Source organism: Macrobrachium nipponense, chromosome 10 (genome assembly GCF_015104395.2).
Source record: "Macrobrachium nipponense isolate FS-2020 chromosome 10, ASM1510439v2, whole genome shotgun sequence".
NCBI lineage: Eukaryota > Metazoa > Arthropoda > Malacostraca > Decapoda > Palaemonidae > Macrobrachium > Macrobrachium nipponense.
The window spans coordinates 37,780,463-37,795,057 of record NC_087204.1 but is presented as its reverse complement, the minus strand read 5'-3'; the positions used below and the strand labels follow the sequence as shown (position 1 = coordinate 37,795,057).

The following is a 14,595-nucleotide window of genomic DNA, read 5'->3' as shown; positions in this document are numbered from 1 at the left end:
GTGCACTGCCATCATTATTTAAGGGTGTTTGCAGCGTCTCATCGTTCCTCAGCTACATCCAATCTTTAGCTATATACTATACCTCCACTCCAACTTCTTTTCTTCAATCTTGCTGTCTAGCGACTTTGACTGTTGAAACTGCCTTTTTTTTCTGCGGCTCCATTCGTAGGCTCCAGTGCGTCATTACTTTGCTTTCTGGATCTCTGTATTTAACTGCTCAACCACTCCAGTTCCTTCCTTTCTCTGCCTTAAGCAAGGAATGACTGCAAGTGTCCCATCGCTCAGGCTGACAGCCCAACTTCATAAATGAAATGACCTGATGAGATTTTGTGGCCCTTGATGCTTTGACGTTTCACTCTTTGCTAGAAAATATTCAGTCTTTGATGAAAACGTGCATTATGTTGTAATACAGAACATAAACTGATAGAAAAACCGAGGGAGATAATAGTTTCCAAGCACCTGAAAGACAGGAACATTCTACGCAGACCTTGTTATTTAAATGATGTTTTCTAATTGACAGTTAGAAGAAAACGCAGTTGAGGAACAGGGAAAGATCCTATACAAAGGTAAATCACATTTACTGAGATGAACACCTTCGTTATTGTAGCATATCTATAAAAGTACAAACATTTCTCTTATTACAGACCTTAAGGCTAGAACCTAACAGGATTTCCCATTTTCCAAATGCGTGTTGCCAGACCTCACGAGTGGTGTTTTTGCTTCACTGCTAACATTCACACATGGTAATACATTAAAACAGAAAATATGGAAGATTCTTTCGCTAACCAACTTGATCTGTATGCTTATGAAACTCCAACACTCAGAGCAAGCACGTGCGTTCATCCACTTATGTTCATTCACTCATTTCCCAAGAAGCTTTCCATAAACTCATTAGGTACTTGTTGTCGCGGTTTGTAGCGCGCTTTGGTGTTTCTTTTTCAAGGACGAGGAACATCCGTGCAAAGGGCAAGAGGCGGGGAAAGTACTCTCCACTTCGGGAACAATTTGACTGCAGTCGCCACTGTAAGAGAGGAAGGACACCGTGGAAGTGGAGAAGCTTTTGAAGTGGGTGCTACCGAAAACGCTCTCGCGTTGTTGCAGCAACACCTTGACGCATGCGCTGCACTTCTCTTTCCTCTGACTGCCGTCGAGTTCGTCGGAGGACATCCTGCGCGCCCCGTACCCTTGTGCAGTTGCTTTACGTCTGTCCAAGGAATAATGATAACCGCGCACACTGTACCTCGAGGGATCTATGCCTTCACCGTGAAGATTATTCACGAATATCGCCGGGACTCTGCACCTCGGCAGAGAATTACATCGCTTGTGTTGACTGCTTTTCGACCCAGTGTCAAAGTTTTCCCCGTGAACGTCACAGCTTTTATCGTCGAAGAAACTTGAGTTATTGGATCTCCTCGGGATCACGCCAATTTCGCGTTTTTGCTGACCCTTCTGGCTGACGATGACGTCAGCCGTGTGAATGACTGAAGCCGTGATGTCAGGGACACACTGGCTGATGTCTGTCGTGACACTGTGAAGCGACGAGTTTTTCCGCTTGGAAGCAGGAAGGAACGACGAGGACGAGGGTCTTTGTGACAACTCCTGACTCGATCCATTGCTAGAAAGACCTTTCTGGCGTAGCGTTGGAGACTGAGGCATTGGCTGAGCACTGAGGCAGTTTAACAAGGAAGCGACGTCTTGGAATCCGGCTAGAAAACCTTGGTCTCCGTCGCCGTCGCCTCCTGAGAGTAAAAAAAAAAATAGTATTAAAATACAGAGAGAGAGAAAGAGAGAGACCAATGATTCCTGAGCGTAATAGATATACCTTTTTAGATATATTACACAAAAGAAATTTATTTCTGCATTTTGCATGTATCACTTATACTTCAGATAAGAGGTCATCGATAATTTAATATTATTGAAAACAGACATTTTATCGAGAGGATTTACGAATCAGCACTGCATTATACTGATTGCATAATCTTCAGTGTTCATTTCAACTTCTATGTAGACGCGGTAGAATATTTGGTAAGTGAAAAGGACATCAGAAAATCTCGGAAATATAAACTAAGAGAATTTTCGAATACGTCCAGATCTTGGATGTATATATTTTTACTCTTAACATAGATCATATGTAAATAAAGTTAAGTAAAACAGATTTACAGTAAAGGCTACCTACCACCTCAGCGAGATAAACAAGCTGATCAATGCAATTGACTGTTTCTATCATCCGACCTAAATTACGAGAACCAATAAACGGTGTAATTGAAATCTATCCGTACAGTGGATGATGAAATTTGATCCCATATGGGGAATATAGTTTGTAAATTTCATAAAACTGTTCTGTCTTTCATACTATTTTAAATTCCACTTCCCATTTTCAGAATAACAATATGTTTGTTCTTAAAAACGTACTCAATATATTTAGTATTTATAATGAAAATCACTAAAGAATTCTTAAAAGGCAACTTCTTTGCAAATTTATTAATACATGCATGAAAGTATGTGAAAAAAATCAATGCATTAAGGAGCGAATGTGTATCAGTATAGTTAACGAAATTAGTCAAATTTCAACTTGCTGATCGAATTCCATTGTGCGATAAACAGTCTTTGAAATTCGAGACATTACAGAGCTTTTAAACATTTACTTTTAAGAGTATCTTAAGCTATGTAAAATGTGATCCTTTACCAAAAGACATCATAAACACTAAGTATAGACGCGGGCCTACTAGATGCAAGAAAATTGGCGGAATATGTGCATACGATTGGGAGAAAATGGCGAGTGTCTCTTGAGGGGGTTCTTAACCCTCTATTAAAGTAAGTTATGGAAGCATAAAAAATGTTAGAAAGGGCCTTAACATCCAAGAAGCGATGCCACGAAAATAAGCGTGAATTTGGCATTGGTTAGTATCTTTGTTTTTCTCAGGATCCATCCTTGGTGACGGCAAAAAAATATATGGTATATACATAAATACATACATACACACACACACACACACACACACACATATATATATATATATATATATATATATATATATATATATGTGTGTGTGTGGTGGTGTGTGTGTGTGTGTGAGTGTGTATCTACGTGTGTGTGTATGAGTGTGCGTGAACTCTTCATATTGCTTCTCTGCACTATTGACTACCATAATTGCTTTTGTCTTTTTTCTTTCGCTCTCTGATTTCCCAGAGGAAGCGCTAGTGGTCGCATGTTTTTCCTTTGAGTCCCTCTTGCCCCGTGTATCACATGCGTCCTAAAAAACAACTACCACAAAATTGTATGAAATCAGTTTAGGTGATTTTTTTATATACTCTTCTCTCTCTCTCCTCTCATCTCTCTCTCTCTCTCTCTCTCTCTCTCTCTCTATATATATATTATATATTATATATATATAATATATATATATATATATATATATATATATATATTTTCTCACTGAGTTATTTCCGCCAATATTACTCCTGGAAAACACTGATCAATACGTTGTCACCGCTGTTGTGCTAGTTATACGGCCCCAATTACGACACGGTCTTATTTAAGCCAGGATTCGATGAAAGGCAATAAATATGATATAAAACTATTTTGCTGCTAAAAAGGAATGTTTTCATTTGAAACAAAGACAGATAGTTTTCGTGAATATATCGTGATAAAATTATATAATAAGCTTAATTACAAAGCATTTTAATGTATATCACAGCAGTTTCTTTGATTCGGATCTTGACTTCTTCCATATAGCCTAATGACAGATACTATTGCTAAGAGGCCAGGTAAACATTCTTTATTCCCCGAGCTTTTGAGGTATAAAACCTCACCATCAGGCTGAAAAATTTACAACGATGAGAATCCCTGACATTACAATAAAATGAATAATCTTACTAACACCTTAGGTAAAAAATTCTTCTTCTTATGATTTTTCTATGTTTAGTTAGCTTTAGGGTTTTAGTATGCCAATTCATTTTATTGTACTTTCAGGGATTCCCATCTTCATCATTTTTTCAGCCTCATGATGAGATTATATATACCTCGAAAGTTAGTGTAATAGTATGCATATATGAATGTGTGTATATGCGTGTGTATAGTAAGCGTATGTTTTAGTATGTATGCGCAGACATCAGCGCGTAATGAATTCGTCGCGACCTTTAGATAGTAATTTCCACCAGCTGTGAAGATCACTGAATAACGAGAATTTAACCCCAGTCTTTTTCTTCCGTTTTCTCAGAGTGTAAAATGGCATTTCATCTTTTGCCATCTCCGTAATCCAGACCGCATTGAAATGTCAGGCAAAACCCAATACCAGAAAAACAAATATCGCGAGAGCAACGTTCCAAAAACACATTCATCCTTTTTTCCAGATAAAGCTGAAATGTTACGATAAGTTGGAGGGAATAGGATGAGAGAAAGAGAGAGAGAGAGAGAGGAAAATAGGAATGGGTGAGAATCGACGTAATTGTGGGAGGGGGTTTTGGGGAAGGAATTGAGAGAGAGAGTAGGAGAGAGAGAGAGAGAGAGAGAAGAAAATAAGAATGGGTTAGAATTGACGTAATTGTTGGGGCGGGGGGGTATGTGGTGCAGGAATTGAGAGAGAGAGAGAGAGAGAGAGAGAGAGAGAGAGAGAGAGAGAGTGAGAGGAAAAACAGGAATGGATTAAAATTGACGTAATTTGTTGGGGGGGTGGTATGTGGTGAAGGAATTGAGAGAGAGAGAGAGAGAGAGAGAGAGAGGAATGGGTTAGAATTGACGTAATTGTGGGAGGGGGTGTGGTGAAGGAATTGAGAGAGAGAGAGAGAGAGAGAGAGAGGTGTAAAATGAAGGATCAATACATACCCGAACAGCAGGACGAAAGTGATCCGGGAGAACTTCCTTCTCCCTCATAAGCATAATAACGGAGATCGTCGGCTGAAGAGAGATGGTGACACCCGCAGACTTTATCGGAAGTTTTGCTGTCGCCGACGGCTGCCTTTTTACCATACAGCGCGCTATCGGAAGGATCTCGGTGAGAGCACTCGCATCCTTTCCCTAAGCCTCCTCCACTCTCTCTGGATCCACTCAGGACATCCACGTCTAGTGAGAGAGATGATGGGAAGCGGAGAAAACCAGTGTGAGTTTATCATGATTACTACGTCTCCAAATATTATCATTTTCCAGTGACAACATAGAATTGAGAATTCTATATGAAAGATATATGTTATATACCGACATAGAAGAGGTCATCGAATAAATGGATATTTACATTGCAGTAATGATTATAACTTTTTTAAATGAACATAAATGACTGCATTCATTATTACAGGCAAAATCTGAGGTGCTGAAATAGCAGAGTATTTAGACAAGCAAGCAGTTTCAATAACGATACGTACACATTAAACATCTAACCTTACAGAATATGTGAATGAAGATGAGATTGCATTTAAATCAAAGCGCAGCGCAAGCAAGTAGTTAAAGTGAATGGATTGACAATATAGTTCAGAATATGAGAATACTGCTATTCACCTCTTCACGTAACTAATCTTTCTCTTTGAATATTATGCAATACTATGATATCACAACCGTATTTTTATCATACTCACCGACGGTAGTTTTGCAGGATTTGGACGCAAACTTTCCATTGAGACTGATAATCTTTGCTATCGTTATTCTTTCAGACTGAGTCTCCTCAACGTCCGTCTGATCGAGAGATGTTCCCGTCGAACTCGATCTCCTGTCAGATTTCCTCTGCTGACAACGCCTCCTCAAAATCCAAATAGCGACACCTATTGCTAATGATCAAGAAAAGTTCTAAATCAGACAGTGATGGTTTAGCTCAACTTACGAGCTGTGACAATAAAAAAGACGAGACTGTGGAAGCCACACTTAAGCCTCAATGCCCATTGGCTGACTGCTTATGTCACTTGTTGTGCAACATCTCGCCATTATTCTGCCTTAATATTGTTCGCCTAGCTCACTCTGTGCTTCTGTTTCAGGCTGTTGTGTATCACAATAATGTTAACGCCTTGTCACGCAACTGGAGGTGGCGCAAACATGGAGCAGGGAATCAGTTTGAAATTCTTATTTAGGTTGGGGAAGAGTCCAACCAAGAGTCTCAAACTTCTCCAAGAGGCTTATGAAGAAGATGCTATGTCCCGGGTGGCACACGGGTCATCACATGAGACGAGACCTTGGTCTTCCAGTACGACCCAGAAACCAAGAGACAGATCCTGCAGTGGAAGACCCCAACTTCACTCAGACCCAAAAAGGCTCGCATAAGGTTAACAAAGATCAAGGCCATGCTGATCGCATTCTTTGACCAGAAGGGAGTGGTCCATCATGAGTTCGTACCTCTTGGTGTCTCACCTTGCCAGCCAGCACTTCTACCAGCAGGTCCTCAATCGCCTACATGACTGGGTGCGGCGCAGCAGATGGGCTCTGCGGAGAAACAGTTCGTGCCTGCCTGCTTCACCACAACAGTGCTTGCACACATCGCGCTCAGTGTGAGGCAGTACTTGGCCAACGAACAAATCACAGTTTTCGACCACCCTTCTTATTCCGAACATCTCTCAACGTGCCACTTCTGGCTCTTCCCCAGGAAAAAAAAAACTAATTAAATTTCGCCCTTGTAGAAAAGATCAAGGCCTCGGCGGTGAGGGAGCTAGGGAGCCTCAAGGAGGAGGACTCTGCTGAGTGCTCCCGTGGGTGGCAGAGGCGAATGTAGAAGTGCATTAACTGAGGAAGGATTACTTTGAAGGGGACAATGCGTAATTTCTCTGTAGATTTTGTAATAAAAATATTTTGAGATAAGTCTCGTTTTATTATTGTCACACTTCGTATAATGATACCAGCCATATTAGTAATCGTATGGAAACTCTTAGCACCATTTCAAGTCAAATACCAATGGAACAATGGGATAATTTGTATAGGACCAATTCATTATTACAATTATTGTTCTCTTCTGAAGAATGCATAATGTATTGGATGTTTTTAAGTGCCTCTTATCAAAAGATTGTTTTGTATAAAATATTATGCATTAAGGGGAGAATATCCTTCACTAGTTCGTAAAGCATAAACTTACTTGGACACAGACAAATTTACTTCGATAAAGTAGAAGAACGAAATATGAAAAGAGGTAACAGGAGTAAAAACTCATACGCAATCTTGCCAGAACAAAGTCCATTTTCATTTTACTGTATGGCACTAACTTACCTTTGGTTTCCTCAGGCTATACATACTAAATGAGTTATTACTTTTTAGAAGTGGCATTACCAGAACTTTTATTTGTAGTTTTCAAACAATTTTCTGGGATTATGGGGATTTTACACAGCAGAAAAAGTTTTTAATGGTACATTTAGACCTTTGGGGGTTAGGGGGGCGGGGTGGCGCTAATAAACAAGATCGTCTTGCATTCAAGAATAGGAAAGTTTAACATATTACCTTTAAAGAGGCATGACTTGATTCCAGTATGAATGCGTTTTCTGTTTTTCTATAATTTTGTTTTATTTGGAGCATACGTTCTATGGGCGTTGATGGTGATGATGATGATGTAATGAGACACTCACATACATACATACATACATACATACATACATACATACATACATACACACATACTGCAAGTTGCTATGCTTGGTGCTTGCGTATTTGTTTGATTGTAATATTACATGTATATATAAAACTCACCCAAAAAAAGTAGCGTCCACGAGATAATGATGATGAAAATGCCGACTGAAGTAGCCAGTGAAGGGACCGGCAGTGCCCGCCCTTCACAATGGTCCCCTGTGGGCCGAAAGAAGGTAATACATTTTTTATTGATTGTTCTCTCGAAAAGATAATTCTCAGGTGTCAATGGAATTTTGTTTATTTTTTTAGATGATTGGTAGTTATTATTTTTAAAGAATCCCTACGAAGAAAATCTGTATCGTAGAGGGATATGAATTATGAATCCATAGATTATGGCAACATTTTCATGACGATTTATATAACTATAGAATGACAAGCTTCTGCTGACTCAAGATTCTTTACTTACTCATAAAATCATGTCATTCGTGAAGATATATTAGAACTTCAATCAAATTTCATGAATCTTGTCAAAAAATAAATGCGCAGCCTCGAGTTCATCTCTCTGGAAATGCCTCCTCAATCTGATTAGGAAATGAATCCATTTCACTCACCAATATGGGAATCTGGGCATTCGCAAAAATATCCCGGATCACGGTTGATGCAAGTGCCACCATTAAGGCAAGGATTTCCGAGGCACTCATTGATGTCCCGGCAAAAGTCTCCCTCCTGAGATAATGCAGTTCCCTCGTCACACCTGGCGCGGAAGGGGAGAGATGTGCGACTGAATGGTCTGATCAAATGGAGAGGGAACCTCAGTAATGAAGCGTGTAACGTGAAATTTTCTCTATGTTCTAGTTCAGAAAGAGGATACGACTTTAATGCCATTCTTTTCTAGAGCAATATGTAATATGGCCTTCCGTTATATGAAACAATGAAAAAGTGTCAGTAAAAATGTAGCTTAGAAAGGGGATACTGATTTTATAAAAACTATTCTTCACATTAAAATTTAATGACAGACGAAACAGGAAATAAGTGCAAGTAATGATGTGAAAAAGTCAATCTTCCTTGCAAAATTTGTCTACTTTTTACTTGCTTTTACTTGATCAGGTATTAGGTGCATTTTATTCTTTCTTTAAAAAAATAAAAATAAAAAAATAAAAACTCTTCAGTCAGCTTACCCACAATGATGCCGTCTCCAGAGGTCAATGCAGGTGAAAGGGTTAGGGCAGGAAACATTGGCACAGACATCCACTCCCCCGTGGCACCCTTCGTGTATATTTGCAAACATGGTCGCCTGTGCCCATTCAGTGTTGTTCTCTAAAGGAGGTAATGGAAGACTCCAACCGGAAATGCGTAGGTCATCCAAACACCCTAAAAACCATAGTCGAGTAACATTGAAATGCAATAAAAAAATATATGCATATTTTCTCTAAGCAAATGGTCCTAGAAATGACATTCTTAAAGAGTCATTACTGTATAACATTACCCAATGAAACTGGACAACGCACTGAAAGATGTTCTAATATTTGATAGAGACAAAAGATACTATGTAGATTCCAAATGCGCTTTCAGTTACTGGAATACGATCAAAGTATCAGGCCAAGTCTCCATTTAATCGAAGGGTTATTTTACCCTACATTATATGAGAAAGTTTTATCATTATCTGAACTTCCATTCGTCCGTAGAACAACCTTCACCTAAGTCTGTAAAGTTGTGTATTTAACATTCTAACGTGGTCATATAAATCCCTCAAGTACAGGCAACTTTAATGAAACTGTTGACGTACCATTATGAAAATCCCGGAGCACCGTATAGATGGAAGAGACTCCAATGTAATCTGGAGATCCACCGACGTGAATTCCCTCTTGACGATCTATTCGGAGTTGAGTAAGCCACTCACGTTTCGTCGCCGGAGTGACGGTCGAGTTGTACAGTGGTCCATCTCCGTCGTCCACTCTCAGCTCCATCCATTCACCGAATCTGCTTTGCCGGTTAAAAAGAAGGGCGCAGTGGAAGTCCTAACGCCTTTTAGTTGCTCGGACACATTTGTTGTTAGTTTTCGTTCTGTCTGTCTATCTGCTTCCTTTTGTTTCGTAATTAATCGTCTGGGACAACTTTGTAAATGGCCAACTTTTTGCAAATTTCTTCATTGGCTACACACTCATTTTTTGCAGGCAGAGAAGTCAACGGCCAAATCAAGTGCCAGAGATTATGGAAGAAACAGTCATATGACGTACGAACTTTGTCTGGTCAAGACTGGTATTACTTTGATCTAATTACTTTAAAAAAAATCTAAATTTAATGGTTTTTCCCACCTCTATATGTAGCAGATCATGGTTCTGTTTCTAGTTGTTATTTTGAAACAGCTAGAATTGTCACACATTCATGCAGCTCAATGTATGATAAAAGGAAACGAACTATTTTTTTAAAACGAATATCTGGAATGGAGTATATATTTATTTCTGTCAACGGTTTTAGGAATCAATTAAAACACTCGACTGGCACCGTAGCAGATGAAAAGGCGATTAAAACTCCCCTCGTCACCACTGTATAAAAAACCTTCCAATATATGTTAGCTATCCAGTCTGCTTTTTCATAGTGCGGGAAAATGCCATCCTATACATACCTCACTGTGACAGAAAATAATGAACCCAAAAGCCTACTCACTGCATCATGGTTAATGAATTTGGGGACTCGCCTTCGTTTATGACGGAATTTGCAATTAAATTTAGTACATCCACGCATAAATATAACGTGACGCATGTTATATATTGCATCTTCAATAGTATTTTCAATAGCTTTTCAGATTAATTTCTGATACTGCTTCCACCTCAGAGCAAAGACGAAAAGCATTGACTACCGCGAACAGCAGCATTACTTCCGATTTTAGTATGTTGTATTGCCATCTTGTTATAACTTGGACTCATCGTTCCATGATGTAATTGTCTCTCACCTTTAACCAGGTATTACTATGGTGTCTGCCCCTTATATCCAGGTATGACTGTGGTTACTGAAAAGCCTTTTCAATAATATCTTTCTATGGGTTGCGGGCATGAAATGAGGTATGATAAATCATAAGTTACAAAGGGGAGGGAGAAGGGGAAGGGGAAAGGGGGTAGTGGTTTGAAACCTACGTATTATTTAAGTTCAGTCAAATGATGGCCAAGTGCTAAATTTAGTCTAGATCCGTCAAACAATTTGGATTTCTATAATGCGCCATCTTAGAAACATAGAATACTAGCAAATAAAACAAACACACAAACATTAACTTTGAAATGTATGTATGTATATATATATATATATATATATATATATATATATATATATATATATATATATAATCACTTTAGTACGGGATTCATTTATCACGCATATCCACAGGTAGAAAATTAGAGACGAGGTGTAGGTCCTAACCGATTTCGACTTTATTTCCAAGTCAAAACCGGTCAGAACCTATATATTTAATATATATATATATATATATATATATATATATATATATATATATATATATATATGAAAAACAACACAAATAAAACCGAAGATTGTTCCATATCCTCAGTTTCATTTTCCCCCTGACTCTCGGCACTTGCACTTCACACGTCTTCTCGCAAAGACGTCTGTTTACTCACCTGTCAACCCTGACGCTGTGCCATTGTCCGTCATTAAGATGAGCCTTCTGAAGGCAGAGGAGCTTGATTGCTTTTGGATGGAGTAAAAGCTGAACGCAGAGCCGTCCTTTGACTAGCTGGAGTGTCAAAGCGTCTTTCCCGTGTTGTGAGGACACTGCTAGCATTTGGCCAAACTGCTCCCAAGTGCGAAACCTTTTGGAAAATAAGAGGAGCGATGATAGTGATAATCATATTTCTTGGCGTTCACTGTTTATCATTGGTATTTTATGAAGTTCATTGATGCCAGTTATGCGCCATTACTTGGCTGATGGTTACATCTGTTTTCTATTATTTTTATCTTGCTTTCTGCGCTGTCACACTAATTTAATTATTAATTTTTTTTCATATGAGAGGTCATATGATTACTATATTTAATGCTTCGTTTTGTGTAGGTGAAGGTGTCTCCCGAAAAGGAAGACATGACAATGATTACTGGCAGATGCCGGTTAGAGTGCTGAGCAGTAGAAGAAATTCCCGTTCCAGAAACTTCCAGAAACGCCGTAGAAGAAATTTCCGTTCCAGAAACTTCCAATAACGCCGTAGAAGAAATTCCCGTTCCAGAAACTTCCAGAAACGCCGTAGAAGAAGTTCCCGTTCCAGAAACTTCCAGAAACGCCGTAGAAGAAAATCCCATTCCAGAAACTTCCAGAAACGGTCGCCGCTTCATACGGCTTCAGAGAAGGCTCAGCAACAGTTTCCAAAACCCACGTACAAACACACAAACACTGCACCATTCACATCCAAATTGAACTCAGTGCTTCTAATCGTTTCCACATGACTGATATATATCAAAATATCATATTCCATTATTTTACCACACCTGCGTATCCATTCATTTCTCGTTCTCACTTACGTCACTCACACTTCGTCAACAATCCAGCTGTACAACAACTACCGTCTCTCTTCACCTCTATTTCTGTGGGTAGGTGTGTTTGTTAAAGCTGGTGTACCAGTGATATTGCTAGTCATGTATCCTTCAGAACACCTTTATATGCTGTTTAACGAAGTACAATACCATTACATAAATATCGAATTTAACTGTCTGTTAAATGTTTTTTTTTTCTGTAACACACTGTTCGTCCATTTTTTAAGCAAATGAAATGCAAATAATTTGAATCCACTGAGTTAATATATCTCCGACTAGAAATATGTTATCCAGACAAAACATTTACAACGAAACTGGACAACATTGAAAATTCTCTGGCGCCATTATGTCTAAGATTATTGGGGAGAGAGAGAGAGAGAGAGAGAGAGAGAGAGAGAGAGAGAGAGAGAGAGAGAGAGCGAGACAGACAGAGAGAGAGAGAGTGGAAATTCGAATTTCCAAACATACTTTTTTTTTCGACCACCATTACGCTTGTCAGTGCTGAATTCTCGTCAGCACTATCATCGTAATGTGCACGTTCATCATCCGAACAATAAGTCAGCCATGCGTGTTTTCAAATCAGAGATAAAAAAACAAAAAAAAACAAAAAACAAAAACAAAAAAAGCGAGAGAGAGAGAGGGAGATCCTCACCGCAAACGAAGCGTTGTGGTGTTTGGGGCTGGAGTGGAAGATAATGCAACTCTGACATAACTGTTTGCATTGAACGACGCCGGTTTGGTTTTCTGGTTGCAAGAGCTTGTTGTCCAGCCCAGATTGCACTCGCAAACGGACTCGCCGGATTCGTTGGTCACACATCTGTTTCGAGAAATGGTAATTAAATGCGGAATTATGGAAGTAAAATGTTCAAAAGGGTTTATACAGCAAGAGTGTATCTCTTGATCAATTAGGCTTTATATTTAATTTTTTTCTTTTTTTTGCTGTTTTTTTCGGTTGAGCCTGATTTTCTTACAAATCTAAAATTAAAATTCAAGCGTGTATTAGAGTGACGATTCTTAAAAATATTCACAATATAGTGCGTAATGATAGCCAACTACTGGAAAAGTTTGGTAATTCGAGAAATAACAGTAAGCTATTCATCAATAGTAATTGGGGCGGAAGAACCTATTTGCTTGCATCAACCAAAAGAGTAAAATAAAAATTACATTGCGAATGAGAAAATAATTTCTTTTCTTTGTGCATTTATTCAATCATTTGTGTACACGCTTTTGTTTATCTTTATTTATGGATTGGTACTATAGCTAGTGGCGATTTACTTACATTCAAATATTTTGTATTTCTTTTTTTACTTCTTCAAAAATAATTACCATTCTCAGTAAAAACATTTCGGGTCGCAACATCGTCAGGTGTCTCTTACCTTGCATTTAGAGGACAAGGGTTTCCTTTCTCTTGGCACTGATCACCCTTGGGACAACCTGGGTGGCTGTCCTCGCCTAGAACGCCTTCTCCTAAGTCTCGGAGCTTTCGGTGAGAAAATGCAAATGAATTCATATTTGTATATTGAAGTGAGAGTGGGTAGCGTAATAAAATTATTATTATTTTTTATTTTGTATTTCAGAGACATAAGGAAAAAAAATACCCAAGAAAGAGTTCTTAATGTTTAAAACAGGCGTTTGAATTTTGTAGAAACGGAATCTTCCAGGCCATTATATTTTTAAACTTTCGAAATAAAAATAGAATTAATGTTCATACATCCGCAAGAATTAGGAATTAAGTAAATCAAACCAAAGATCTTGGAGGCCCGAATCAGCTACAAGGACATACACGCTACGAAATAAGTCTAACACATTTAAACTTCAAGAATGTTTGTTTAGTTCTTACCTCACCGTTGACCCGAAGATTTCTCAAGCATCCTGCGAAGGATATACTTGTAATGGGATGAGGCCAGCTGTAGTCTTGGTAGTGTGGGGGAGGGTGCGTTAGGCCCCCAACATGCAGGGGCGCCCCGACATCTAGAACTTCCGACCCAGAAGGAAGAGGAACCTTGACTTGGCAGAACTCTGCTTTTTCGAATTGACACAAGTCGCTTACGAGTTCGGCTTTCTGTTAATGAGATGGTAGCATTTATCTCTTATATATATATATATATATATATATATATATATATATATATATATATATATATATATATATATATATATATATATATATATATATATATATATATATATATATATATATATATATATATATATATATAGAGAGAGAGAGAGAGAGAGAGAGAGAGAGAGAGAGAGAGTTATAAATAAGGCGTGTCGGAGAAACACTTGTGATAGAGAGATTCTTTTGAATTACTTCAACAGTCCAAGTATCTGAACAAGATCATCCATACTTTTTGGGAATTTGAAGATGGTACTCATATATCCGATATACCAATGTAAAATTTCTAAGCAAATAAATTTTTCTTAACTGCGAACAATCGTAAATACTTGATTTATGTGGAGCCTTGTAATTAAAAGCATCACTCGTTAGTCATAACTAATTAATCAGAAAAATAAAGAGTTACAGT

The 14,595-nt window shown here is 38.4% G+C and overlaps 1 protein-coding gene across 1 annotated transcript in view; it reads right to left on the bottom strand.

Moving 5' to 3' along the window:
• Positions 1-551: 551 nt before the first annotated feature.
• LOC135223568 (putative neural-cadherin 2) overlaps positions 552-14,595 on the bottom strand; it is a 138,903-nt gene continuing 124,859 nt past the window's right edge. Inside the window, 11 exon segments of the mRNA XM_064262086.1 lie at positions 552-1,739; positions 4,826-5,062; positions 5,569-5,757; positions 7,652-7,747; positions 8,143-8,285; positions 8,710-8,902; positions 9,318-9,511; positions 11,164-11,355; positions 12,720-12,884; positions 13,444-13,547; positions 13,908-14,129. Of these exon segments, the coding sequence (XP_064118156.1) occupies positions 892-1,739; positions 4,826-5,062; positions 5,569-5,757; positions 7,652-7,747; positions 8,143-8,285; positions 8,710-8,902; positions 9,318-9,511; positions 11,164-11,355; positions 12,720-12,884; positions 13,444-13,547; positions 13,908-14,129 (2,583 nt within the window). The 3' untranslated portion in view covers positions 552-891.